Genomic DNA, 27765 nt, shown 5'->3' on the forward strand with positions numbered 1-27765 from the left:
TTGGTAACTTGGCTAGTGGAGCCAGATTTGTTAAATTAAGAAATGTATTGCATCGCCTGCCTTTTGAGTGATAATCTTTCTTTAATTGATGCAAAGAACAAAGACAGACAAAAGTACCAAAGTGGCAGTTCTTAAAGTTTGAGCTGGTGTTCACTGCACTGAAAGGTGGTCAAATGAGTGCTCAAAATAAGGGCCAAGAGCAAAAGTGAAGAATGTTGGAAATATATGAGCCAAGATTCTGTCTAAAGGGTTGGGGAATTCACACTATTTTTCAGTTTTTAGGAATCCCTCCTTACAATGCATAAGTCTGGAGTCAGATTTACCACACTCGATTTCTGTATATTTTTGGGAACACGTTATGTTCAAAAGGCTAACTGATCTCATCAAAGATCTGAGGCAGCCCCACAGAAAAATACAAACAGTAAGTCTGGACAAGAGCAAACATAAATCAGAAGGCCAAAAACATAAAAAATCTCTGCATTTTATTGCGTGAAAATAATACCTAAAACATACCTCCATTTATCCCAGTTTTTTTTGTCTTTTGTCTTTTTTGTTGTTGTTGTTGTTGTCATACCTCCATTTAAAAAAGTAAAAATGAGACAAGGGAACAAAGTCAGGAAGAGGTGAGAACAAAAAACAGGATGACAGGTCCTCCAGTTATAAAGCTGAATTGAGCCTTCTGCCAGCCAAAGCTAAAAGGGAAAAAAAAACATGACCACTACCTGATTGTTGCTGCAGAGGCTTTAGATCTGAAAACAATTTCTCTTTAGGTGGCTTTGATGAGGGAAAGCATCCTTGAGGACAACACTGCAGTGAGTACAGTGACACATCTCCCAAGACCATCTCTGACCGTGTATCTCGACATCACCCAGACTGAACATTTCCAAAGCAGGAGCAGGGTGGGCAGGCAATGCAGGTCGTCAAATGAGCAGCTTTGAGGCTCAAACGAGACGAGGAGGAAGAGCTCAGGAAACCATGAAACACAGCGTGAGCCTCAGGTCAACTGTCCAACCCAAAGCTCTGGGCTCATGAGAATTGGAGAGGTCTTGATGCTGAGACTTAGGCAGGGGGTGCGGAAGTGACTTCCCAGTGTGACTGCTCCAGCTAAAGTGGCTCTGGCATCAGCTCTGTCCCAACCCAACTGATAGAAATGAGTGGCTAACTCACAGGGGTGCCCTCTGCAAAATACCAGCAAGCATTCTTGGGCACATCCATGGAGCTCTATGTAGCAGAGGCTACTAACTGGGCCCCCAAATCTGTTTTCTCCTTCATCTTTTAGTCACAGAACCCCCAGAGCTTTAACTGGGCACGCGACCACCCAAGGAAGAGGCTCTAGGTCCCAGAGACCCTTTCAGCAAAGTGTGACCAGAGTTAACTTGGGCAACTCCAGGTCATATCCTTTAAGAAAGAAACCTGGTCTCTCTTTTTCCCCAGGGGATATGGACGCGGAGCTGAAGACTGCTTGGACTCACCCAAGGAGAACACCCTAGGGTGGCAGAACAAGACAGAAGGAAATCGAGTTCCTAATGACCTCGGGGAGTTAAATCTCCCCAGACTATCTGATTACTCTGTACTGTTAGAAAAGAGAAACACCAACTTCTAAGAGCCACTGTACTTTAGGTTCTCCTTATTAGAGCAGCTTAGCCTGTGTCTTAACAGAGCTCACATCACAGTGGAAAGATGTCCAAGAGAGAGACTTCAAAGGACTCTGGCAGCTCCCAATTCATCTCAGCAAACAGGCCAGAAATGATAGCCACCAAATAAGCAGTGTCTCCTTCTCCTTTTCCAGGAGAGGCCCAGCCACAGCCCAGAGCAGAGGGAGAGGCCTGTATTACAACACAGCCCAAATGCAACATGCAGCCTGCCTGCTGTGGGCCTGGGCCAAGTCCTCAGTAGTTGGAGACAGACTGCAGTCCCTACTGACACTAGGCAGGGTCGCCCCCATGCTCCCTTCCCCCCTAAAGCAGGAAAGCTGCAAACTTGTCAACTCTTCATAATTACATTCCTGAGGACAGGCCAGGTCCAGCAGGGAGAGGGGTGAAACAGCTGTGGGGAGGCTGTGTGTGAGGGTCAGGGGAAGGGGGGGCCAGAGCCCCAGAACTGGGACCTGGAGAGGGAGGGACACCTCCCTGTCTGCCCTGGGCTTCTGGGGTCTCAGGGCCTGAGGGGGCAGCACCTGCTCCTCTGGTGGAGTTCCCCTGGCGACAGAGCTCAGCCAGGCGGCCAGTCACTATCGAATCCCCGCCACCGGCACCTGCTGCTGCTTGCGGATCTTGTTGAAGAGTTCCATGTACTGGACCATGGTGTCTGCTGGGCTGTAGACTGCGTCGTGTCTGTTCCCAAACACTGCAGGAGCCCCTGGGGTGTGGCTGCCCAGAAAACTCTGCAGGAACTCAAGCAGCAGGCTCCAGCAGTCGCTAGCTACCACACAGGGGCCATACTCCACCTGGGGCCGGAAGAAAGACGGAGGGTGAGGAGAGCAGGGACAGGTCATCTGCTTCTCAGGCAGCTCTTGCCTCTGCTCCCACCTTTTCAGACTATGGGCCAAAGACTGCACACCTGCACAGCGCTGCCCCGCAGGAAACCGCCAACCCAACCCCCAGGGATTCGACACACCAGCACCATTCCCTTTAGGCTCAGACATTTGCAGCTTGGGGTTACCAACCCACAGCCCTACCCACGAGACCCAAGGGCAGATCTAGGCCCCTTTTAATTATCTCAGAACTATACAGCCCTGGCCAGGATGCATAAAGATTCATGGAGAGCTCAGGAAAATTCTGAGAGAGAAAACCAAATTCAGGGAAAAGAGCACGTATGCATACTGGGGGCAAAGTAGACACATACACTCATAAGCCACTTCAAGACCAACTATTACTCCAGGGTACAGCCAGCCTGGGCTCTGACCCAAAGAAATGGTCTCCCAAGCCACGGGATAGGGGCCAAAGGCTTTCTCCTTCTCCTAATTGTTCACTGGAGAGATGGCAGGGGAAATTATGGTCACCGTAAGAAGAAATAAGTAAAGAAACAGCTGGGATGTGTTTGTACTACGAAGTTGGGAACGTGGAAGAGAAAGAGCAGGCTCCCAGCGGGTCCTGACAAATGCAGGGTGTGTTGCAAATGAAAACGGTCAGGAAATCTTGGCCCTAGAGGTCCTGGAGTATCACACAATGATCACCACTCATGCCCTTTGCTCCACCTGGGACGCTTTTTAGGATTTTCCTATCCCTGTAGCTCCACATTTTAAGGCCCCCACTTAGGTGCTCCTTCTGCAAGAGGCGCCCCAATCCCCAAAGTCGTTAGCCCTCTCTTTGGCCAGAATTCCCAGGGCAGCCTGTGTCTCTTTTATAGCACTTCTTATAGATGAACTTCCAAATCAGTTTGAGTGTTTGGACTTTGCTCTAAATTATAAACTTTCATTTAAAAAAAATTTTTTTTATTTAAAGATTTTTATTGTTTTCCATTATAGCTGGTTTACAGTGTTCTGTCAATTTTCTACTGTACAGCAAGGTGACCCAGTCACACATACATACATACATCCTTTTTTCTCATATTATTATGCTCCGTCATAAGCTATCAGATATAGTTCCCAGGGCTATACAGCAGGATCTCATTGCTTATCCATTCCAAATACAACAGTTTGTATCTATTAACCCCAGATTCCCAGTCCATCCCACTCCCTCCGCCTACCCCTTGGCAACCACAAGACTGTTCTCCAAGTCCATGATTTTCTTTTCTGTAGAAAGGTTCATTTGTGCTGTATATTAGATTCCAGATCTAAGTGCTATCAGATAAGCCATAAATTTCCAAAAGGCAGGCTCTGTCGCTTAATTTCCTACCTCACACAGTGCTAGGACCATGGTAGATGGCAAGCTCTCACTGTTCTCAAAGCCAGCTGCTGCCACACTCTCTCTTTGCCATTTTCAATATATGCCGCAAAGATGAAGTCACTACACACACCCCTTTCCACTGAGAAAGGAAGTGGACAGTGTGGCAAAGGGAAAGGCTCATTCTTGCTTTGGAACTCTGGAGACCATCTTAAGGCATGCTGAAGGGAGGTGTGTGGACGCATGATTCAGGGCCTGCCTCCCAGAGTGGACTGCACGGAAAGCTGCCCTGGTCTGCTCCAGTCCTTCTGGTGCTGGGTGACTGCTCTTCCATGATTCACCTGCCCCCGACCATCCCTCCCCCTGCAGCAAGCTGGCCTTCCTAAGCTTCCTACCCGCTGAGGACTGAGCTTCCCATTGCCATCCTGGGCTAGAAAGTCCCCGAGTGATTAAAGAACAGGTAGAAGATGCAGGGAGAGCAGGGAGCAGCTCCTGCTCTGCGGGCAGGAACCAGGGAGGCAGGAACCTCAGGCTGCACTCAGGGCCCCTGAAAACTGGCAGAGCCAGTCCTCTCGGCACCCCTGCTCCTAGTTCACCGAGGTCTTACCTCCACAGAGATGCCCCGGGCACTGGGCCCCATCGTGACCGTGCCCACCTTCACGAGGAAATCACAGTACTGGTAACGGGTGCCCCGGGTCTCAATCTTGCTGGCCTTGGCGCTCTGGAAAAAGCCCTTGAGTTTCACCATAAGCACATCAAAGTTGGTGTCGGCGATCAGGCAGGGGCCGTTCTCAAAGAGGGCGAAGCAGCTCAAAGGGTGCTCAGAATTGTGCATCACATACATCAGCTTCCCCGCCTGACCTGCAAGGGATGGAGAGCAGGGCAGTGTCAAGAGCTTCGCCTGCAGATGGGGAAGAGTGTCTGATGCTGGAATGAGGCCAAGGGGCAAGCCAGCATCACCTCAGCAGTCCCGGGGTGGAAGCCCCGCCCCAACAGCCTTTTCCAGAGGAAGTGAGAGAACTAGCAGGTGAGGGGGCAGGTGGAAATCACCCTAACCCCCCTCCCCCCGAGAAAGGTGAAGGGCACACACGGAACTTCAACAGAGTTAATTAACAGCTTCATTTTTTTCTTTTTAAACGGACGTTCCCAGGCGAAGGGTCAAATCAGAGCTGCAGCTGCCAGCCTACACCAGAGCCACAGCCATGCAGAATCTGAAGCGTCTGAGACCTACACCACAGCTTGCAGCAACACCAAACCCTTAACCCACTGAGCAAGGTCAGGAATCAAACCTGCATCCTCACAGAGACTGTTCGGGTACTTAACCCCCTCGGCCACATCAGGAACTCCATCACAATTTAATTCTTGGTGATGGGCTCACAAATGAATGATTACTGATGACTAATAACTCACAGAGATTTTACATATGGCCTTTTGTGTAGTCATATATCACATAATAAGGAAAATAAAAGTAACAGCATTTGAGCATACCAAACAAAGCAGCTACTCTCGTTTCCATCTATCCCTAACTTTCCTTGGCCTCCTCCCTCTTTAAAACACAGGAAGTGGCCCCACAGCAGCAGCAAAGGGGAGCATCTGAGCATGAGGCCAGAGCCTTGCCTTCCTGCCCAAGTCAGTCTTCATCCCAAAGGCAATGGTGAGCCCTCAGAGAAGAGTAAGCCACCTATGAGCTGACTATGGAAGCCAGCAGCACAACTACAGCAGAAAGCACTCAGGATCTAGAATCAGAAGATCCAATTTCAAATCCCAGCTTGCCTGTTCTAGTCTCTGAGAAATGACTTCTTGCTGAGTACCACAGTTTCCTGCAAGAAGGAAGAAAAGCTGTATCTATCTAGTTAAGTGGAAAATGGAAGAAGGCAAAAAACAGAAAGCAAGGTTCTTTCACTATTAGAATGATTGGACTGGAATTCCTGCTGTGGCGCAGTGGGTTAAGAATCCGACTGCAGTGGCTCAAGTTGCTGTGGAGGCACGGTTCGATCCCCAGCCCGGTGCAGTGGGTTAAGGATCCAGCACTGAACCAGAATCCAGCGGCTCTGATTCAATCCCTGGCCCAGGAACTTCTGTAGATGGCTACTAAAAAAAAAAAATTAAAAAAAAAAAATTTAAAAAGGGTTAATGGACTGACTGCCACAATCCCAAATACTTATTAAATATTTAAACTATCCCCAATTTTATGCTAGGGCTTAAGAGTCATACAATCAGAGGACATAGCCCCTGGCCTCAAGAAGCTGGCAACCTCACTAAAGACAAGCAAGAAACTTCTTAAAAGACAACAAAACAGGAGTTCTCATTGTGGCTCAGCAGTAAGGAACCCGACTAGTATCCGTAAGGATGGGGGTTTGATCCCTGGCCTCACTCAGTGGGTTAAGGATCTGGCACTGCCGTGAGCTGAGCTGTGGTGTAGGTTGCAGAAGTGGCTCCGATCCCGAGTTGCTCTGGCTGTGGTGTAGGCCAGCAGCTGCAACTCTGTTTGGACCCCTAGCCTGGGAATTTCCATATGCCGCGGGTTTGACCTAAAAAAAAAAAGACAATAAAACAAAAGTCGCTTGTCTGGGGTAACCAGAGGTCTTTCAGAAAGAAGGAAAGACTTCAGGGAAGGGAGAGGTTAAAGTGGGCAAGAGTCAGCAGGAAAAACATTCCTGGGAAATAGAGGACCTAAACCAGGCTATAAAGACAGAGTAGGGTTCAGGTGGGGATAAGAGTGAGGAGACAGGTGGGGGCTTGTGATCTCTATGCAGACCTCTACTGGCTGCCACTTCCTGAACCCGACAGGTTCTACACTCACCTCCCCCTGCACCCTCCTGACACCTGCTGCAAATTCACACCTTTCACATGCTAAATCCAATTCAAAACTTTTCAACCCTCACACAAAGACACCCAAAGCCGATGGGTCATTTTGTTCCTGAGCAGACTCACTGTGATTATATACTAATTCATACTATGAGAGTCTGCAGGTGCTTTTACTGCCCCGAAAATATTCTGAAAGGCGACTAAGGTTTTTGGTCCCAGACCAGCAGCAGCACCACCGCCTGGGAACTGGTTAGAAATGCACATCCACCCCACCCCACACCTCCGGGGTCAGAAACTCTAGGGGCGGGGCCCATGGATCAGGGTGTTATCAGAGCCCTCCCTCCATCCCACCCTCCTCCTCTCCAGGGGATGCTATCACTAGTCAGTGCGAGAACTGCACATCTAAAGGCGCAGAGCCAGTCAGCAGCAGAACCGGAACTCCAGGCCTTCTGACCTCTTCCATCCTAGCCCACTGCCTGCCAAAGAGTGTATGGTTCCCCCTACTAGACTGTAGCTCCTTGAAAGTAAAGCTCTGATCAGGAAAACAGAACCCAGGCCAGGGAATTTCACAGAAGTAGCATGTCATCCTCTATCTACACACAAGTGTCTTGTTTTACAAATGCTTTCACAACTGTTATCTCTTTTTGATTCTTGCGGCAAAAGATTCGACTCCTAGTCTGGGACCTTCCATATGCAGCAGGTGTGGTGCTAAAAAGAAGAAAAAAAACTGCAAAGTGCAAAAAGACTTCAACATGGAGTTCCTGTCATGGCTCAGTGGTTAATGAACCCAACTAGTATCCATGAGGATGCAGGTTCAATCCCTGGCCTTGCTCAGTGGGTTAAGGATCTGGCATTGCCATAAGCTGTGGTGTAGGTCACAGATGTGGTCCCATGTTGCTGTGGCTGTGGTGTAGGCTGGCAGCTACAGCTCTGATTCAACCCCTAGCCTGGGAACCTGCATATGCTGTGGGTGAGGCCCTAAAAATACAAAAGACAAAAAAAAAGACTTCAACATAGGCCCAGTCTAAGAAATAGTCAAAAATTAATGAATTCTGGAGTTCTTGTGGCTCAGTGGGTTAAGAACCCAACTAGTATCCATGAGGATGTGAGTTTGATCCCTGGCCTTGATCAGTGGGTTAAAGAATCTGGCGTTGCTGCAAGCTGCGGCGTAGGCCAGGAGCTACAGCTCCAACTGACCCCTAATCCAGGAACTTCCACATGCCACAGGTATGGCCAGAAAAAGAAATGAAAAACAAAACAAACAAAAAACTAATGAATTCAGAAACACATTGGCCACATGCCCAAGAATACCACCCTTAGCAGAAGAACAGAAAGACTTCAATGAATGAATGTGAACGTCTGTTAAGTCCAAGCCAGGTTCCAGCCATCCCAGAGATCCATCGCTCACTGACCTTGGCTGCCAAGAGTAGAGGCAGCAGTGTGGTAGGTCTCACAGTCCACACAAAATGTTCCTTGCTTCTCTGCCCCAAGCATCTCCAATTTCCGGGTGAGTAGCTCCACAGTCTGCTGGACACTCTTGCCCTCGGCCACAGGCATCTGGGACACACTGGAAGGGAGGGGACCAAAATCATTATGCACATGGACTCACGTGAGCCAGTAGCAGAATCACAGCTCATCAGGGCCAGGTGTCAGCTTAGACACCGTCAACCCAACCCCCTCATAAAGACAAGGAAATAGAGGCCCACAGTCCCTGGGGCTCTGCTAAGAACCAGAGCTTGGTCTTAGGAGTCTCACACCTTTGCAGAGAACAGCCTACTGCACCTGCATTTCCCAAGTGTGGCATGTGTGCCAATGTTTTAGGTGGCACACAGAGCGAGCGTTCAGTGACACTAAGTCATGTGATGAGAAAGGAATTTCCTCTGTGTTTCTTTCAGTTCTGACTCCATCAAGGAGAAAGCCTCCATTTGGGGTTACTGTGTTTTTACTAACTCTCTAACACTTTGAACGAAAGCTGTCCAGCACAGGAGCCACAAGCCATGTGCGACAGAAATTAAAACTTCAACTCCTCAGTTGCACTGCCCACATTTCAATAGCTCAATAGCCACACGTGGCTAGGGGCTGGTGTACCGGACAGTGACATAGAACATTTTCATCAATGAAGAAAGTTCTAAGGATCCTTGGATCAAAGAGAAAGCAAGCCTCAAGTTTCTAATCTTTGAGAGTGAGAGGCAACAAGAATTTAGCCAAAACAATGAGATAAAAAATTATTTCCAAGATTTCCTTCTATGGAGAGTGCAACTGGCTTCTACTTTAAGTGGTAGGTAATAATTACCAAGCACCAACTATGAGCCAGGCAGTGCCCAAAGCCTTTAGATGAATTAACTTGCATCAGCCCTATAAGACACAGCATGATCATTTCTTCATTACAAATGAGAAAACTACTGAACAGAGAGGTTGAGTAACTGGCACAAGGTCATACTGCTTAATGCAGTGTAGTCAAGTGAGGTGGCTCCGTGTCCATGCTCTTAAATGCTCCACTGAAAGCTTTCCAAGTTCCCACTGTGGTTAAGGATCAGCATTGTCTCTGTGGCGGCATGGGTTTGATACTGCCCTGGGGCAGTGGGTTAAGGAGCTGACATTCCCACATTTGTGGCACAGCTTACAGCTGTGACTCAGATTCAGTCCCTGGCCTGGGAACTTCCATATACCTCAAGTGCAGCCGAAAGAGGGAAAAAAAAAAAAAAAAAAAAGAATGTTTTCCTAAGGATACAGTTGTCTGTTAAAATACTTTTAAGGAAAAAAAACAGAATCAAAAGAAAGCATTAGGAGTTCCCGTAGTGGCGCAGTGGTTAACGAATCCGACTAGGAACCATGAGGTTGTGGGTTCGATCCCTGCCCTTGCTCAGTGGGTTAACGATCCGGCGTTGCTGTGAGCTGTGGTGTAGGCTGCAGACGCGGCTCGGATCCTGTGTTGCTGTGGCTCTGGCGTAGGCCGGCAGCTACAGCTCCGATTAGACCCCTAGCCTGGGAACCTCCATATGCCACAGGAGCAGCCCAAGAAAAGGCAAAAGACAAAAGAAAAAGGAAAAGAAAGAAAGCATTAATAAATAGTTCAAAAAAAAAAAAATCAGAGTTCCCGTTGTGGCTCAGTGGTTAACAAATCCGACTAGGAACCATGAGGTTGTGGGTTCGATCCCTGCCCTTGCTCAGTGGGTTAAGGATCCTGTGTTGCCACGAGCTGTGGCGTAGGCCAGCGGCTACAGCTCTGATTAGACCCCTAGCCTGGGAACCTCCATATGCCGCAGGAGCGGCCCAAGAAATGGCAAAAGAAAAAAAAAAAATTAAAAAAAAATAGTTCAAGTGCTATGAAGTTATATAAAAATCATAAAGACAATCATTATGTGGCTGAATTTTGGGAGGTACTGCATTACTTTATGACCAATTATGATCAACTAAAGAAAAATATAAAAACAGACCCCTGCTGTTGCTAAAAATTGTCACTAATCTCCATCAGGAAGAGCACTAACAAGCCACAATGATGATGGCCCTTATTTTGAAAAATAAGAGAACCCTTAGATGATACAACTGGGGTCCAAAGTACTAGGAATCTGAAAAGTCGAGAAGGGTCCCAACAGAGGGCCTTTTCCCTCTGTCTGCCTTCTGCACTGAAGGAACAGGGGCTTCGAGTTCTGCTCGTGGCTCAGCGGGTTAAGAACGTGACCAGTATCCATGAGGATATGGGTTCGATCACCTAGCCTCGCTCAGTGGGTTAAGGATCTGGCGGTGCCATGAGCTGTAGTGTAGGTTGCAGATGCAGCTCGGATCTGGCATTGCTGTGGCACAGGCTGGCAGCCACAGCTCTGATTCAACCTCTAGCCTGGGAACTTCCATGTGACACAGGAAAGGCCCTAAAAAGAAAAAAAGAAGAAGAAGAAGAAGAAGAAAAAATAAAGCTGTAGGAACGGCCCTAAAAAGAAAAAAAGTAAAAAAAAAAAAAAAAACAACAGGGGCGTCTACAGCAGAAATTGACACAATGTTGTAAATCAACTATATTTTAATTTAAAAAAGAAAAGAAAAAAACAACAGGGGCTTCCAGGACTCCATGCCTCTGCGCAGGAAACTTTTCATCTCCATTCTTCACATCCTCCTTACACTAAAAGACTTCCAAAGAGGCTCATGATGTCAACTGCAGGAAGCAAATGTGCAGTCACTGACAAATGCGCAAGACTTGGGTGACTGGAAGGAAGAATTCCCACAGGCTCTTTTCTTATATGAAGACTCTATAGCCACTGACTCCAGATACCCTGGCCTCTAGCCCTCTCTGACTGGAAAGATGCTCCAGATACCTTTTTTTTTTTTTTTTCTTTTAAGCCCTGAAATCTAGCATTTTGGAACTAATGCCTCCAAGAGCATGAGGCCCATATTTCCCTGCACCCTGACTCATAACACGTTACAGATATTAAGTCCACAGAAACTAAACCAAGCATGTAATTAAACATAGTAGGAAACAGGTTCTGAGGAGGTGATGTGCCTAACATCCCAATCTCCTAACTCCCAATAGCTTCTTTTTTTCCCCTCTAGACCCGAGATCTTAAAATGGCCAAATTAGAACTAGACACAGGCTGGTCTAACTGCATTTAGTGGCCATAGGGAAGGGCAAAAACCTAAAAAAGATACTGCCTTCAATGTTGTCTATCTCCCTCCCCACAACCCATTCAACCTTGACTGCAGATGGGTCCTAAACCCGACATACTATTTCCGACACCAGGCAGTACTGTGGGATGACGAGCAGGAAGAATATACCAAGAAAAACGGAAGGAGGTACGCGACCACTGGTGGATTCTTAAGATAAAAATTTTTAACCTGCCACTTTTGAGAAGGGGCGCATCTCCGAGGAAAAAGGCCCGCAGATTTCGCAGCCCTCACAGTGGTCCCCTCACCCACACAACTCGAGGGCATCTCTCTCAGACCCTGATCCCGATCCTCCTCCCGGGGACACTGGAGGCTCCACGGGCCCTTCACCACCCCAAGCCTCGCCCCACGAAATCCCTTGAAGTCCTACCAAGTCACTCCCATGAAGTCAGGCCAGGAAGATGACAGTACCGAACAGCTGATACGCAGTGCTCTGCTGCAGCCCACGCGAGGTGAAACCACGGACCTAACGGAAGCTTCGGTGGTAGGAGGTGCTCCGGAAGTAACGTAAAAAGTGCGAGTCCCTTCGGCGCCCACGAGGAACGGGGCGTACAGGCGCCTCCAGTGACGTCACTGCAGGACTCCGCCCCCTAGTCTTGCAGCTCGGGCACTTCCCATTCGACAGATCACCCCGGGCCTAGATTCATGAAGCTAAGAAAGCGTGACTTGGACTGCCACCGCTTAGAGAAGGCGATGTTAATTGCAATGAGGTTATTCGGGAGTCCAGCTCCAGGACTCATGAGCTCTTTCGGGGGGGTGGAGCGGGGATGGTGGCAGTTCCGGCCTCCGAACACCAGGGGGCGCTGTAATCGCCGTCTGGCCTCTGGGGAGTTCCCTGCGCCGGCGCACTCAGAGCTTTTCCTCTGTCTCCACATGTGAAACTTCCCGGCGAGGTTTTCTAGCGAAATGCCCAAGCTCAAGGCGGCCCGCGGGGCCGAGGGGCAGGAAAAGCATGCGCCCCTGGCCGACCAAATCCTGGCTGGGAATGCGGTGCGGGCGGGGACCCGGGAAAAGCGGCGGGGTCGCGGAACCGGAGAAGAGGAGGAGGAGTACGTGGGGCCTCGGCTGACCCGACGGATTTTGCAACAAGCGCGGCAGCAGCAAGAGGAGCTCGAGGCTGAGCATGGGACCGGGGACAGGCCGGCGGCACCTCAGGATCGCACCACGCGGCTGGGTGAGTAGCGAGAGTGGGTGTGAGAAAGAGGATGGGTAGTTGGTAGTGGTGGGCTGAAAAGTGCCCGGCAGGATAATAGTTTGGAATTTAAAAAAACCCAGGGGGGGCGTATTACACTCTAGCAAAGGTAATGGAATGGGAGACCCAGCCCTGGCCGGATTTAGGGTGGCCGGAGACCTTCACCTAAAAGTTGAGAGTTAAGTTTTATTTGGAGCAAAATTAGGACCTAGGCCCGGGAGACAGAATCTCAGGTAGCACGGAGGAAACCGGTGCGAGGAGGGGAGTTAGGATATGAGGCAGGTAGTGTTGCCAAAACTCTGTCCTCTGTCCTCCGATGCCCAGTTGAAGCGCAGAGACAGGGTTTTGGGTGAAGAAGAAAAAGATATCTCTATTGCTCTGCCAAAGGAGGGCCAGAGCAGGTTAGTGCCCTAAAGACTATGGTCCCCTTAAGAGAGATTAGGAGATGGTTTTACAGTTTAAGAGTGGAAAATAGGGCCGCAGTTAAGGACCAGGGTCGAGGCAAACTTGCATGGTTTCTCACGCTCCTGTTTAGTGGCCCCAGGACTGGTTCTGGTGGTCCTCCTTTTTTCCACTGAAGAATACTTCATATTTCATCAAGTAATAGTTCTGCAGAAGGGCTCAAAGATATTATGTATATTCCTTGAGGAGGAATCTGGACCTGCCCCAAGGTTGCACTATTGTCTCTGGGTTTTTTTTGTTGTTGTTTTTTTTTTTTTTTGCTTTTTAGGACCGCACCTGTGGCATATGGAGGTTCCTGGGCTAGGGGTCCAGTCAGAGCTGCAGCTGCTGACCTACACCACAACCACAGCAATGCCAGATCCAAGCCATGTCTGTGACATGCATCACAGCTCATGGCAACACCAGATTCTTAACCCACTGAGCGAGGCCAGGGATCAAACCCTCATCCTCCTGGATGCTAGTTGGGTTCATAACCACTGAGTCACAAAAGGAATTCCTGTACTATTGTCTTTTAACTGTTCCCTCCCCGGTCTCTGCATCCTCACCCTTCCCTGATTAGCAACTGTTTGAACCTGCCCTTTGGAACTCAGAGAAGGTCTTGGAGGCTGAAGTTTATTTCCCAAAACAAGAAATGGATGACACAGAAAGGCTTGTGCCCAGGAGCCCCATCGGGCTCTGCTCCATTACAAGACCTGAAATGGGGGAGTTTCTGCTCTGAGCAGAAAGAAGGATACCGTTTAAGGGCTAAAGAGGGAAAGAGATTAGTTAAAAGAGGGTCAGTTTTTCCTTACTAGGCTGGGAGTGTTGACCTCCAAGTTGCTTGTTTAGTCCAGGTCTCAGATCTCGTCTTTCATTTGTCCTGTGAGCCATGTTCACAGTGAAACACTAGCCTCCTGGCTGCAGGATCTTTAAGATTAAAGACATCACATCCCAGTTTTACTACTTCCTGACATCTCAGTATCCTTTGCTGGCTCCTCTTTTGTCCTCCACTTTTTTTTTTTTTTCTTAGTTCCCAGGCCCGGGATTGAACCCAAGCCACCACAGTGACAGGTCCTTGGACCTCTTAACTTGTGTTCACTTTTTTGGTGCTGTCATCAGTTTCAAGGTTTAAATACTATTTGGTGTTTGGTCACTGCTTCCAAGATCATATTCTAGCCCTGATCTTTTCTCTGCAACCCAAGTTCTTATATTTCAGCTACCTGTTCAGCCTCTCCAATTTAAAGTCTAATAGACATCTCACATTCAACATATCTAGAACAGAAATCCTGGCTGTCTTGACACATCTGCTCCACCCAGCATCTACCTCATCTCCATTAATGCCCCGATATCCTTCCATTTGCTCGAGACAGAAACCTCCCAGACTCCTCTCTTCCTCACTCCACATCTGACCTGTTAGGAAATCCTGTTGACTCTACCTTAAAAATAGATCCAGAATCGACTGTTTCTCACCACCTTGGGACACCATCCCGGTCACAGCACCTCGCCCCCTCCGCCGGATGATTGCAGTAGCTTCCTAACTGGTATCCCATGCCCCTACAATCCATTCTCAACTCAACACTAGAGGGTTACAGGAATCTACAAAGACCTGTGTGAGATGCCCCTGTGGCCAGTCTGACCCCTTCTACTTTCCCTTTGCCCTCTTCACTCCATCCTTATGGCCTCATTGTTCTTGAAACATTGCAAGTTAGGGCCTTTGGCCTGGTAACTTCTGTCCTCCGTGCACCTGTAGGTTTCCTCCCTTAATCCCTCACTTTCTCAGACCCACCTGCCCTGACCACTCTATGAAAAATTACAACACCCTTTGGAGTTCCCGTTGTGGCACAGCGGAAACGAATCCGACTAGGAACCATGAGGTTGCGGGTTCAATCCCTGGCCTTGCTCAGCTGGTTAAAGATCCAGTGTTGCCATGAGCTGTGGTGTAGGTCACAGATGCAGCTTGGATCCTGCGTTGCTGTGACTGTGTTGTAGATCGGCAGCTGTAGCTCCGATTTGACCCCTAGCCTGGGAACCTCCATGTGCTGCAGGTGTGGTCCTAAAAAGCAAAAAAAAGAAATTACAATGCCTTTTAATAGATGCAAACTATTGCCTTTGGAATGGAAAAGCAGTGAGATCCTGCTGTATGGTCCTGGGAACTGTATCTAGTCACTTGTGATGGAAAATGATGGAGGATAATGTGAGGAAAAGAATATATGAAATGTATATATGTGTGGCTGGGTCACTTTGGTGTACAGTAGAAAATTGACAGAACACTGTAAACCAACTATAATGGAAAAAATAAAAATCATTAAAAAAAAAAAAAACTGTCCATGGCCAAAAAAAAAATTATAATACCCCCCACCCCTGTCTTCACACTCCCAACTTCTCTACTAATTTATTGTCTGTCTCCCCCCACCCCTTAGAATGTAAGCTCTATAAGAGCAAAGTGCTTTTATTTCTCTTGTCTTTTAATACATTTCCAGCACCAGGAACGCTTTCTCCCAGAGAGTAGGCGCTTGGTGTCTGCTGAGAGAGTGATGGTGAGGTGGGGAGGAAGCAAAGGAAGTGAAGACTTGGAGGCTGGGCCCAGGATTCAGAGCTGTTCTGAAGACAATGGGGGAGCTCCCGTCGTGGCTCAGGGGTCAACGAATCCGACTAGGAACCATGAGGTTGTGGGTTCGATCCCTGGCCTCGCTCAGTGGGTTAAGGATCCGGCGTTGCCGTGAGCTGTGGTGTAGGTCGCAGACATGGCTGGGATCCCGAATTGCTGTGGCTGTGGTGTAAGCCAGCAGCAACAGCTCCAATTAGACCCCTAGCCTGGGAACTTCCATATGCTGCAGTGCGGCTCTAGAAAAGACAAAAAGACAAAAAGAAAAAAAGACAATGGGAACCTCTCGGAGCACCATAGAGACCAGTTGAGGGTTGTCAAATTCATGCAGGCAAGGGATGACACTGCCCAAGGCTTTGACAGGGCTGTGAAGGCTTTGAGAGAGAGAGAGTCTTGGAGGCACAGTCAAGTGGGACGTAGACCTTGACAGGGTGTTGGGAGTGAGGGCAGGGGACCTGGCAGGCCTGCTGCCCAGGTTCTGACTTAGCATTGGCTGGATGGTGGTGCGTTTACTGGCATGTGGAACACGCCAAGGTGTGTAGACCTAGGAAGGAAAGGGAGGGAGTTTGGTCCATGACAGGAAAGGCTGGAGCACCTTGGGTCACCCAGGAGTGGCTGTACAGGAGGCGCTGGAACGAAGGGAGGTCCACCTACAGGTACAGGTTTGGGGGGCTGTTAGCATGTGGAGACAAATCATCTGGCCTCTGTACCCTCCTCCCTGTATTTAGTGTTTATCACACAGCCTCTGTTCTTACTCATTCACGTGTAGCATTTTATCTCCCCACTTAGATGATTACATCCCTTTCCCAGATGCCCAGCCAGGTGTAGCCTTCCAGGAATCTGTTACTCAAATGACTCGGTCCCTTGAAATCTGAACTCCACGGCCTGGCCTCTCGGTTACCCATCCAGCCTTATTTCTTGCACCCGCCTGGCGGATGCTCTTATAACCAAGCCCTCTTGCCGGCATTGTTCCCAGGCCTGGAACACACTCCTCCAGCTCTCACACTGCCTCTGCAGACCCAGCCACGCTCCGCCCTCATCGTCTTCTGAGTGCCTATGGTGTATACCTTCTCTCCCACTCATTTGGCACGTAATCAAGCCCTCCCATGTGTAGAAGAAGACGTGAAGAATGCACAGTCTAGACCCAGACTGCCTACCTTAGGCAAGTCACTGAGCATTTGTGCATTTCAGCATCCCCCTCTGATACTGACTAAAATAATAATGCCTACCTCTTGGGGTTTTGATGGTTCTATACTGTGTTTAGAAGAGTTCCTGCTACAGAACTGAGTAGAGTGTATTAACCATTATTTGTTACTATTACTGTCATCGAGCTTTTTTTTTTGGCCCGAACCTGCAGCATGTGGAAGTTCCCAGGCTAGGGGTCAAATTGGAGCTGCAGCTGCCAGCCCATAGCAATGCCAGATCCTTAACCCACTGAGCGAGGCCAGGGATTGAACCCACATCCTCATGGATACCAGTCGGGTTTGTTACTGCTGAGCCACGACGGGAACTCCTCATTGGTTCTTATGTGTACGTTTTCATGCGCCCCGGGGACAGAAAGGTAGCGTGTGCATCATCTATTTCAGAGCACGTGTCTTTATCTATTACAAGCACGTGTGACATCTGTATGAGGTACACGATGGTCAAAATGAAATGACCTCTGAATTCCTCACCCACCGTTTGCCCTGCTCACCTATTTCGTCTTCTCTTTCGCAGGTCCAGGAGCGCCTCAGGATGGATCAGATGACGAGGAGTGGCCCACCCTGGCGAAGGCCGCCACGATGACAGGGCCAGGCTACCAAGCGGAAGTGGTCATAGACCCTGAGGATGAGCGTGCCATTGAGTTGTTCATGAACAAGAACCCTCCTGCCAGGTAGGGCTGGCACTACCTGGGATTTGGGACAGCGGGTCCTGGTAGCAAGTTCATAGGGAAGCAGCCACTACCCACTAGATACCACTAGGGACCCCCCTCCCCCCTTGTGCAAGCCAAAAATGCCTCCAGACATTGCCAGGTGTCCCCTGGGGGAGGGGGGCAAAAATCACCCCCCAGTTAGAACCACTGATTTATTGTCATCTTTCCAGCCCCAGTGGGTTGTGGATCCGGCATTGCTATGAGCTGTGGTGTAGGTCACAGATGCGGCTCATATCTGGCGTGGCTGTGGCTGTGGCGTAGGCTGGCGGCTATAGCTCTGATTCAGCCCCTAGTCTGGGAACCTCCATGTGCCGTGGGTGCAGCCCTAAAAAGACCAAAAAAAGAAAAAAAAGTGGCCCATCCTTAAAGGATCATTCTGGATATTATCATTGCCACACTGGAGGCACTTGGAAGTTCCTAGACCAGGGTTGAGCCTGTACTGTAGCAGTGAAAGCACTGGATCCTTAACCAGCTGAGCCACCAGAGAACTCCCTCAAAGGACCATCTGAATGAGTCAGTAAATTTCCTCCCACTCTGTCCACCTGTTGTAGTACTGCCAGGGTTCCCTGGGAGGCACCGCAGGGCCTTGTTCCGTCCCTGGGAGAACCATCGCATTGTATTCGGTCTTGCTGCACTCAGCTCTCTGAGGGCTACACTCAGTTGCCTTGGCCACATCTGCTTCATACCCTGAGCTTCATTTTATCCAGAGGTTTCCAGCCCCAGTTGCTGGCATTTGGGGTTGGATAATTCTTTTCCATGGGGACTGTCCTGTACAATGCAGGCTGTTGAGCAGCACCTGTGACCTCTACCCACTAGATACCACTAGGGACCCCCCTCCCCCCTTGTGTGAGCCAAAAATGCCTCCAGACATTGCCAAGTGTCCCCTGGGGGAGGGGGGCAAAAATCACCCCTCAGTTAGAACCACTGATTTATTGTCATCTTTAATAAATGCTAGGTCAAAACATGCAGGCTCTTAAGCTCCTATGGTCAGACTCCTGAGCCCATGGATTTTGGCCCAGGAGAGGGGCGTCTAGGATAAGGGCCCTCAGCCAGTTCATTTGACCCTGTGATGTTCACATGACTTTGTTCTTGGTTCTTCAGGTGGTTTGGGGTGCGTGCCTCTCTCATGGCTGATGATACTGTGAAAAGACAGGTTGAAAGACACGTTCCATGACTGTGTATATGAGAGGCAGAATGGGGAAATGGGCCCCTTTCCCAAATGGATGCCCAGCAGCTGAAGGAAATGGCACAAAATGTGTGCTTGTCTCACCAGAGAGTCTCTCAGCTTCTCCCCCAGCACCTTCTGACTCCTCCTTGGCAGCTCGTTCTGACAAGCTTGGCAGAATGGTTTTCCAGCTTGTTTCAATAGAGTAAAGCTACTGACAATGCCACCTGTCACTTCTCAAGACTGACAGGGGTCCCTGTTCCTAGTCTTGAGAAGTAATAGGGGGCATCATCAGAAAGCAGGCTAGACAACCCCCCCCCGCCCCCAGGAACTCAGCAGAGGCCATTTAGTACCTGAACTTCAGAACCTGAGAGACTAGCTTTTGACTCTGCCCCACTGGGAGCTGTGAGACCTTGGGAGGGTTACTGACCTCTGAGTATTCAGCTCCCAGCTCAGTCAGGGGAGCACCCCCTCGGGCAGGTGTTGCACAGACAGAGTACACGTGCAAAGTCTCGCCTCCTGTTTAGGAGCTGATTTTTGATTTTTAGAGCTGCATGTGTGGCATATGGAAATTCCCAGCCTAGGCTCTGTCCTCTTTGTAGCTTTTTCTTTTTAGGGCCATTTCTGAGGCATATGAAAGTTTCCAGACTAGGGGTTGAAACTGAGCCACAGCAACACAGGATCCAGAGTCTGCGACCTACTCCACAGCTCACGGCAATGCTAGATCCTTAATTTACTGAGCAAGGCCAGGGATCGAACCTGTGTCCTTATGGATACTAGTCGGGTTCTAACCCACTGAGCCACAACGGGAACTCCAGGAGCTGTTTTAAATAGATGTTGGCAGCCCCCAAAGATGTCATTATTGCACCCAAGCCCAATGTAATGATAATTCAGAATTATCTCAATCAGATTGTGTTTCAGGAGACTGAGAAAAGCAAATCATTCATCTTGGATCTATTTCCATAAATTTTATTTTATTTTATTTTTTGTCTTTTGTCTTTTTAGGGCCGCACCTGTGGCATAGGGAGATTTCTAATCGGAGCTGTAGCTGCTGGCCTACACCACAGCAATGCCAGATTCGAGCTGCATCTGTGACCTACACCACAGCTCATGGCAGCGCCAGATCACCGACTCACTGAGCAAGGCCAGGGATTGAACCCAAAACCTCATGGTTCCTAGTTGGATTCATTTCCGCTGCACCATGACGGGAACTCCCATAAATTTTAATAAACTAAAATGGGGGAGGAGTTCCTCTTGTGGCTCAGCAGGTGGAGAACCCGACATCGTGTCCATGAGGATGCAGCTTCGATCCCTGGTCTTGCTCGTGGGTTAAGGATCCAGTGTTGCTGTGAGCTTTGGTGTAGGTCGCAGATGCAGCTCAGATCCATAGTAGGCTGGCAGCTGCAGCTCCAACTCGACCCCTAGCCCAGGAACTTCCATATGCCACAGACGCAGCCCTTAAAAAAAAATAAAGAAAATGTGGGGAAGTTTGGGCCATTGTCTCTTGATAGTGATCCCAGCCACTGGCAACCTTGGCATATAATTGAGGTATGTCTGACTCTGGAGAGGTGAGACCAGGGTTTTGTAACTGGAGTGTCCTCAGCACGCAGACCGCACGTGCTGGACAGGTCTGCAGGAGGCAGCACTGTGGCACACCTGCTGTGCACTTGGCGTTCAGGTCATGCGCTCCTGTTAACTGAGCGAGGGTGGGTGCTGCTGTTTTCCCTGTTTGATGGGTGCGGGAGCAGAGGCGTCGAGAGGCAGAATAGCACGCCCAAGGTTACGCAGGGCGCCAAAGAGCCAGCACCTGAACCGGGGCAGTTGACTTCAGGTTCAGGCTCCCTCACCTCCCCACGACTGCAGACTCTGTCCTGAGCCTCGTGGTCCCCGGGCCTGTGGTGCTCCTCAGAAGTGCTGTGCGGGCAGCCGAGGCCCGGAGGGGACTGAGGTCACGCGTCCCAGCAAGTGGCAGGTTGAACAGGGCTCCCAAGGGACTGGTGGGGAGTGGAGCGCTTCCTGGGCCACCAGCCCAGCACTCCCGCCCCCTCTCCCTCAGGCGCACCCTGGCCGACATCATCATGGAGAAGCTGACCGAGAAGAAGACGGAGGTCGAGAGCGTCATGTCGGAGGTGTCAGGCCTCCCGCTGCCCCGGCTGAACCCCCGGCTCCTGGAGGTCTACCGAGGGGTCAGGGAGGTACGCGCTGAGCAGAGCCGTGATGGCACCCACGGGGGCTCTGGGAGCCCACATCTTCATAGACATTAGGCCTGATGGCTGAGAGCCGACTCGGGTCAGAGCGCACGGCTCCAGGGCCCACTCTGCCGCCACCTGACTCTCTGATCTCAGTTGCCCCCTGCCCCGCCCCAGAAAATGAGGCTGATGGTGGGGCTGGTGGGGACGGGGTGAGTTCATGTTTGAAAGCCACCCACACTGGCCCCTGGGCCCTGGCAGGCAGCGTGTGTGTTCGTGGTGGTGATTTTAGTCTCTGCTCCCCAGGTGTTGTCCAAGTACCGCAGCGGGAAACTACCCACGGCTTTTAAGATGATCCCTGCGCTGTCCAACTGGGAGGAGATCCTCTATGTCACCGAGCCCGAGGCCTGGAGCGCAGCAGCCATGTACCAAGCCACGAGGTAAAGCCAAGGGGGTCGGGGCAGCTTGGGTCTACAAGGAAGGGCTGGGTGTGGAAAGGACAGGCCATCCCTCCCTTCGCCATCACATCTTAGCTCTGTCCCCGGACCTCTTTCTTGTGCTTATTTTTTACTTTTTAGGGCCGTATCTGCAGCACATGGAGGTTCTCAGGCTAGGGGTCACATTGGAGCTGTAGCTGCAGGCCTACACCACAGCCTACACCACAGCAGGGTCCAAACCACATCTGCAACCTACACCACAGCTCTTGGCAACACCAGATCCTTAACCCACTGAGAGAGGCCAGGGATGGAACCCACATCCTCATGGATATTAGTCGGGTTTGTAACCTGCTGAGCCACAACGGGAACTCCCTCTCTTGTGCTTCTTCTTCTTTTTTTTTTCCTTTGCTTTTTAGGGCCACACCCGCACATGTGGAAATTCCCAGACTAGGGGTCACATTGCCTACAACTGCCAGCCTACACCACAGCCACAGCAATGTGGGATCCGAGCCAAGTCTATGACCTACACCACAGCTCACGGCAATGCCAGATTGCCCAACCACTGAGCGAGGCCAGGGATTGAACCCGCATCCTCACAGATAGTAGTCCGATTCGTTTCCACTGAGCCACAGTGGGAACTCCTCTTGTCACCATTTCCTATTTCCTGATTCTGGGTCGATCTCCAGGTGGTGGGGTCCCAGGACTTAGGGAACAGAATGGGAAAGGAACTAAGCATAGCACTGGGTTCACGGCTCATTTAAGCCGGTGGAGGTATCGTTACTCCGCAAGAATGTCGTCAGTTCCACGGGAACAAGACCCCAGGGCCCTCAGGGCTGAGACCCTGCTCAGGATCTCTGGTGCTGAGTTTCTAGGGGAGAGACTCATAACCACGGCAGTACCACCCTGGGGTGCCATGTCTCCAAAGTCTGTGGCTCCCCATGATGGGAGAAGAAAGTGAACAGCTGATACCTGTCTGTTGGGAGATCTCGGGTTCACTCTGTTTGGGTACTGAGACCCTCCTGTTCCTGCTCTGATCTGACCTGGGTGTTGCGTGCACCCAGCTCACTCCCCATGCCCTCCAGTCTCTAGCATGTACCATCCACAGTGATATTTCAGGGGCCTCTCCTCTTCCCTTCAAAAACCCTAGGATCTTCGCCTCTAACCTAAAGGAACATAAGGCCCAGCGCTTCTACAACCTGGTCCTGCTCCCCCGGGTCCGAGATGACATCGCCGAGTACAAACGACTCAACTTCCACCTCTACATGGCACTCAAGAAGGCGCTGTTCAAACCTGGAGCCTGGTTCAAAGGTGGGACCCCAGGAGGCAGCTAAGAAAGGGAGGGGCTGGAGCTCCTACAGAACCTCCTTTGTCTCACCTTGGGCTCAGAGTGACTGCCCCCCACCCCCACCCCCACCCCCAGGGATCCTGCTCCCGCTGTGCGAGTCGGGCACCTGCACCCTCCGGGAAGCCATCATCCTGGGCAGCATCATCACTAAGTGCTCCATCCCGGTGCTACACTCCAGGTAGTGTCACGGGGTCTGGGGGACCACTGGTGGGTGGGTGTCAGATCCCGGCAGAGTCCCGGCACTTGGGGAATGGAGCAGGGAGGGCACTAAGTGTAGCGCTGGGTTCGCGGCTCATTTAAGCCAGCGGGTGTGTCATTACGCCGCAAGATTGTCAGTTCCGCAGGAACAAGACCCCAGGGCCTGGCGTATGGTAGGCTCAGTAAATAGTTGAATGAATGAGTGGGGAACATGGGAAGAGAGTGTGTTAGGAATGGGGCTCTCCGGACGTTTGGACGTATTTTAGTCGGATACGGAGACAAGCACACCGAGCCAGAGGTCGGGGTTTGGCATGAATCAGTGAAGCGCTGGTGTCTGGAGTTGAGGGAGTTGAAACTGGGCAGGTGAGAGTGCGGGAGAGTCCCCTTTAGGGGCAGCACAGGTTCGGCCAAGGGGGAAGGGAATCTTTTTCCTCCAGCATCTCCCTACCTCTCTCCCCACCAGTGCAGCCATGCTGAAGATCGCCGAGATGGAGTACAGCGGTGCCAACAGCATCTTCCTGCGGCTGCTGCTGGATAAGAAGTATGCACTGCCGTACCGGGTGCTGGACGCCCTGGTCTTCCACTTCCTGCGCTTCCGGACGGAGAAGCGTGAACTGCCCGTGCTCTGGCACCAGTGTCTCCTGACCTTGGTCCAGCGCTACAAGGCGGACCTGGCCACAGAGCAGAAGGAGGCCCTCCTAGAACTGCTCCGGGTGCAGCCCCATCCCCAGCTGTCCCCCGAGATCAGGCGTGAGCTTCAGAGTGCTGTCCCCCGAGATGTAGAGGACGTCCCCGTCACCATGGAGTGAGGAAGCAGCACTCGTCCTGGCCTGAGGGCTCTGGGAAGACACCGAGGATCCCTGTTGGTGACTAAAGGTGACACTAACCTTTTTACAGCTGAAGACCCAGGTCATAGGCCTCTAGTGCCTCGGTTCTGACAGGGAGGATGGGGCCTGGCTGGCTCCCGCTTCCATTCTAGGCCTGCATCCCTGCCCAGTTCTGCCGCCTGACCCAGGTGCCACAGCCCAGTGCTCCCGCCTCCCAGCCGAGGCTTGGAGTCGGTGCCTTATCTTGCGCTGTTGTGTTAGGTCACTGGACTGTGAATAAAAGCAAAAGGCGGGTATTTGTTGAGCTCCAGTGTTTGGATGTGATGGCTAGAGATCTGTCTGCTTTTACTCTTCAGCTGGAGGTGGGCACCGCTTCCCCGTTCCTGCATAGGAATGGATTCTTACCCAGTCTTCATGGGACCCTCTGCCCCCTCACACTAGGAGTCTGTTTCTCTAGGCTATACCCACACTGCCGGCCCCTAGAGGGCATGTCCTCTGCTTCTCCAGACACAGGCCACTCGGGGAGAAGGCCAGCAGCCGGGAAATTGTTCAGAAGATGGTCTCAGATGTGGAAGGAAGAGCTGGGAGGAGGCACCTAGAGGAGGGTGGAGGTATGGGGCAAGGAAGGTTGGGCCAGGAATGACCAGCTCCCTTCCTACCTTCTTAGTTAATGAGCACTTTTGACCAGGGTTTGGCAAGCCAAAGTCACGTGCCCATTTTCTCACAGCCCGTGAGCTAAGAATGATTTTTACATATTTTTTCATGTTTGGGAAAAAAAGAACACTATGTAATAGGTGAAAACTATATGAAACTCAGATTTCAATGTCCATAAATAAAGTTTTATTAGGACACAGTCATGCCCATGTTTCTCTGGCTGCTTTCCTGCTACAGCAGGGAGTTGAATCTGGCTAACACTATTTGCTTTTGAAAAACGTGAATTTTTCACGTGATGAATGTATTTGGGCGGGATCTGATCATAAAGCAAGTTTCATGTTGATACGCAGCTTTGTCTCTGAGAAACACCAGGTGAAAGCAAAAAAACTACCCAACTGAGCCAAGCCAGATAGTCCACAAAACGCACACACCTGAGACATGTGCCCGCGCCCCCAGTTCACCTTGTGGCTGTTAGCTACGCCCACGCCTGGTGGCACCTGCCTTCCACATCCTCCATCCTTCCCACCTCCACGCTCAGCAGCAGACTTGAGGCGTTTGCTTCTTAACCATTTAATGGGTAAAAATGCTCTCCTCTTTCCTTTCTCTTTACTTTTTTGGCACAGAGGTTCCTGGGCCAGGGGTCAAAACCTGTGCCACAACAGCGACCCAAGCCCTGGTTCCTTCACCCACTGCACCACAAGGGAACTCGTCTTTCCTTTTTGAAAGACAATGTCACTCAATAAGTTGTTGAGGATGGTGCTTCAAGGCCCATTTTTCCCATAAGCTCTGGTTTTTGCCGTGCAGTTTGGTATGGTGCGGTGATTTTTAGGAACACGTACACTGCACTATAAAGCAGCCCTGACTCGGGCAGAGACCACGGATCCCACAAAGCCTAAGGTCCTCTGGCCCTTCGTGGAAGAGGCTTGGAAGCTCCTGCTCAGGACCCTCTTTATCCCACGCAGTCTGGAAATCAGCTTTTGCCCAGCCCACCATCCATCCCAAGAAGCCAAAGCCAGTTTTATTCCAGAATTTTTATTAACATAGCATGATGGTCCTGGGCCACCAGCCTGGACCTTGTGGCCTTAGGAAAGACCTGTGTCAACAGGGCTTGCCTCCCTCTCCAGTCGGGGGCCGTCACCTCCAGGTCATCCCTGCTTCACCCCCCCCCACCCCGAGGATGGGCCAGAGGGAGAGGAGGGCACGGCCCTTCCCAGGCTGTAGCAGCTCCTTGGCCACAAAGATCCTCGAGCCAGCAGCAGCAGAGGGGAGGGATGCAGCAACCACCAGGGTTACCACCGCTCGGGGTAGAGGGGCCCACCACACCTTCTTATAGTTGTACTTAAAGCAATTAATAAATTAAAACCTCTTCCTTTAGCACTGACCTTCTCCCCCCGGCCCCCAAATCACACAGGAGAAGCTGAGCAAAAAGCCAAGCAAGGGAGTCGGACAGAAGCTGGGGCCCCTCCCCCACGAGCAGCTGGGGACATGGATTACTCAGGGGCCTCCAAGTGCCTTTCGAGGACTTGTCCAGACTCTCCTCTCACCATCTGAAGGTTCTGCAGAAAGACTCCAATCCAAATGCAGTAACTAGAGGGTGCAGCACCTTTACAAGGCATCAGAGGGTTTTGGCAGTCGAGAACACGAGAGCCCCAGGATATGGGGGCCCCCCAGAAGGAATGCTGGTGCATGTATTTTACCTACTGCAATTTCATCTCTGGCCAGTCTGGCCCACCCCTAGTGGAATGGGAAGGAGCAGAGTCAGATGCGGGGAGAAGGAGGAGCCTGACTGGCCACCAGCACAGCCGGCTGGGCCCTTAGTGCACGCTGCAAGGATAGGTAGGACCTGGCCCTTCGGCTTGCGAGGGGCGAGTGAGAAGGAGCCCCCTCGGGCTTCGGCTGTGGCATGGTTCGTTCCTGCAGGCAGGGAGGAGAGGGGGTGGCAGTGTCCCCTCCTCCGCTGTCGGTGGCCACTCGAGGGGGCCTCTCCAGGGCTACAGGTGGATGGCTGTGACATCTGTGGGAGTGCTGGTCTGGCTGGGCCCCTGGCTGCTGGAGCCCCTGGGGGCTTTGGGCGCTGGGCTGGGGGAGGTCTGGGCGGCTTCCCTGAGGCTCTCCCTGAGGGCAGCTTCGATCTGCTCCTGACAGGCCCGCAGGCAGTCCTGAGAACACAGGGGGAACAGTGAAGAGGGCCCACTTCCTTCCCGCCAGAGCGTCTAGGAGCAGGTGCTGGAGGACGCCTCCCAGCACACAGGGAAGTCTGGGGAGGTGAGGCCACAGCCCAACCCCAGGAATCAGCCTTCAATTCTCAGAAACTGGCAAGAGGATGTGGCAAGAGGGTGTGAGAGCAGCCCAGCATCTGACACCAAACCCCCAACCCCACTCCTGTACACGATTTGGCAAGAAAAGGGTACACGGGGACAATGCCCTTCAGCCCACCCAAGACACTTGCTCTTCTCCAGACCAAGGCAGGAGAGTAAAGGCCACAGAAGGTGGGGACCAAGGAGGGGGGGGACAGCTCCCTCTGCTGGAGGCTCAAGGAATAGCATTGCCTCAGGAACTGCTGCACCATTCACTGCCCAACACTCACCACTTCAGTGCCTGTGATCCCAGCCAGCAGCTCCGTGAGCTCATCTCCAGATGTGGAGCAGGCACCCAGGCCTTGCACTGCAGCCCCAATGCTGCCCGTGGCGATCATGGATGGCGGGTACATGGCAAAGGTGTAATCTTGGGGGGGAAAAGAAAGGACTGAAGCCGGAAGATTGCAAGGATAACAAACAGCATGGCCCTTCCATTCCTCAGAAAGTGCCAGGCTGTATGAATAGGGCAGGGGTGTACAGGAAAACCCCAGCAGTGAGTGGGGAGAGAGGCAGGAAAGGGTCGGGTCCAGGGTGGTCTGTAGTGATCCTAGCCAGGGACCAGGGAGTGAATGAGTCTCTTCCTGGTGTGGACACAAAACTAGGGTTAAGAGACCCAGGTTCTGCTGCCAACTTCATCACTGTGAGACCCTAGGCCCTCAGTGTCCCCACCCACCTAAGGCGGGGGGCTGTCTCTGAAATCCCATACAGCTCCATGTTCTGCTGCTTTTCTGAGCTGGGGACTCAGGGGATAGAACCTTCACAAATCTTGAGAAGAGTATAAATCAGAATCTCCTAGTCTCCTCTCACGCGTTTAAGTCTTACAATTTTTCTGGTTTGGCAAAAATGTGTGTCAGACTCCTACCTGTAGCACAGAGGGCCAAAAAGGTCTGGGCGTGCTTTTTGACCAAGGCCTGTCGGTCACGGGGCAGAGCGAGCCGGTGGAGAATCAGAGCCAGGAAATCATGGGCAATCACAGCGGCCAGGTCCCACTTGAGCTTCCCCAGGACCAGCACCTCCCAATCCTGGAGGTTGAGGAAGAGGGTGGAGTTAGTGGCTAAAGGGAAGGGGCGGGAGTAAAGAGGAAGTCTCCTGGAGAAGGAAGCCCATCACACTTGAAGGTCAGGACCCCAGTTCTGCTTCTGAGTTTAGGGACTGGCA

General features: G+C 51.2%; 3 protein-coding genes across 7 annotated transcripts in view; 1 reads left to right on the forward strand and 2 right to left on the reverse strand.

The window, feature by feature from the left end:
- Nucleotides 1-461: 461 nt before the first annotated feature.
- On the reverse strand, nt 462-12106 carry MED20 (mediator complex subunit 20). 3 transcript variants are annotated; one of them, XM_047796943.1, is made up of 5 exons: nt 11656-12106; nt 8045-8199; nt 4432-4685; nt 2255-2446; nt 462-692 (listed from the first exon to the last, which is right to left on the reverse strand). In XM_047796943.1, exons 1-5 carry the CDS (start codon nt 11667-11669, stop codon nt 483-485), a joined length of 825 nt encoding a protein of 274 aa, XP_047652899.1. In that variant the 5' UTR covers nt 11670-12106; the 3' UTR covers nt 462-482. The 3 variants fall into 3 exon arrangements, 2 of the variants coding, with proteins under 2 accessions (XP_047652899.1, XP_047652900.1); XR_007137139.1 differs by having other exon boundaries at nt 631-692; nt 2177-2446; XM_047796944.1 differs by lacking the exon at nt 462-692 and having other exon boundaries at nt 1986-2446.
- Nucleotides 12064-23892, forward strand: BYSL (bystin like). Its single transcript, XM_047796934.1, has 7 exons — nt 12064-12459; nt 17240-17396; nt 20657-20795; nt 21096-21229; nt 22374-22534; nt 22647-22749; nt 23233-23892. Exons 1-7 carry the CDS (start codon nt 12192-12194, stop codon nt 23576-23578), a joined length of 1308 nt encoding a protein of 435 aa, XP_047652890.1. The 5' UTR covers nt 12064-12191; the 3' UTR covers nt 23579-23892.
- A 1374-nt stretch (nt 23893-25266) lies between these two features.
- Nucleotides 25267-27765, reverse strand: part of CCND3 (cyclin D3) — a 96515-nt gene continuing 94016 nt past the window's right edge. For all 3 annotated transcript variants that reach the window (XM_047796941.1, XM_047796942.1, XM_047796940.1), the window contains exons 3-5: nt 27470-27629; nt 26838-26974; nt 25267-26409 (exon numbers count right to left, since the gene is read on the reverse strand). In XM_047796941.1, coding sequence (XP_047652897.1) covers nt 26242-26409; nt 26838-26974; nt 27470-27629 — 465 coding nt within the window. In that variant the 3' untranslated portion in view covers nt 25267-26241. The remainder of the gene's footprint in view (nt 26410-26837; nt 26975-27469; nt 27630-27765) is intronic.

The sequence above is a fragment of the Phacochoerus africanus genome, chromosome 9 (genome assembly GCF_016906955.1).
Source record: "Phacochoerus africanus isolate WHEZ1 chromosome 9, ROS_Pafr_v1, whole genome shotgun sequence".
In the NCBI taxonomy this organism is placed as follows: domain Eukaryota; kingdom Metazoa; phylum Chordata; class Mammalia; order Artiodactyla; family Suidae; genus Phacochoerus; species Phacochoerus africanus.

Bases quoted from the DNA above. Each gene is read 5' to 3' on its own strand.
- MED20 (XM_047796943.1), bottom strand. The intron at 4,686-8,044 runs GTCAGTGAGCGA...CATCCCTTGCAG, and splicing joins CTCTACTCTTGGCAGCCAAG to GTCAGGCGGGGAAGCTGATG. The intron at 2,447-4,431 runs GTAAGACCTCGG...TTCCGGCCCCAG, and splicing joins CCCGGGGCATCTCTGTGGAG to GTGGAGTATGGCCCCTGTGT.
- BYSL (XM_047796934.1), top strand. From the start codon at position 12,192: ATGCCCAAGCTCAAGGCGGCCCGCGGGGCCGAGGGGCAGGAAAAGCAT. The intron at 21,230-22,373 runs GTAAAGCCAAGG...CAAAAACCCTAG, and splicing joins GCCATGTACCAAGCCACGAG to GATCTTCGCCTCTAACCTAA. The intron at 22,535-22,646 runs GTGGGACCCCAG...CCCCACCCCCAG, and splicing joins ACCTGGAGCCTGGTTCAAAG to GGATCCTGCTCCCGCTGTGC.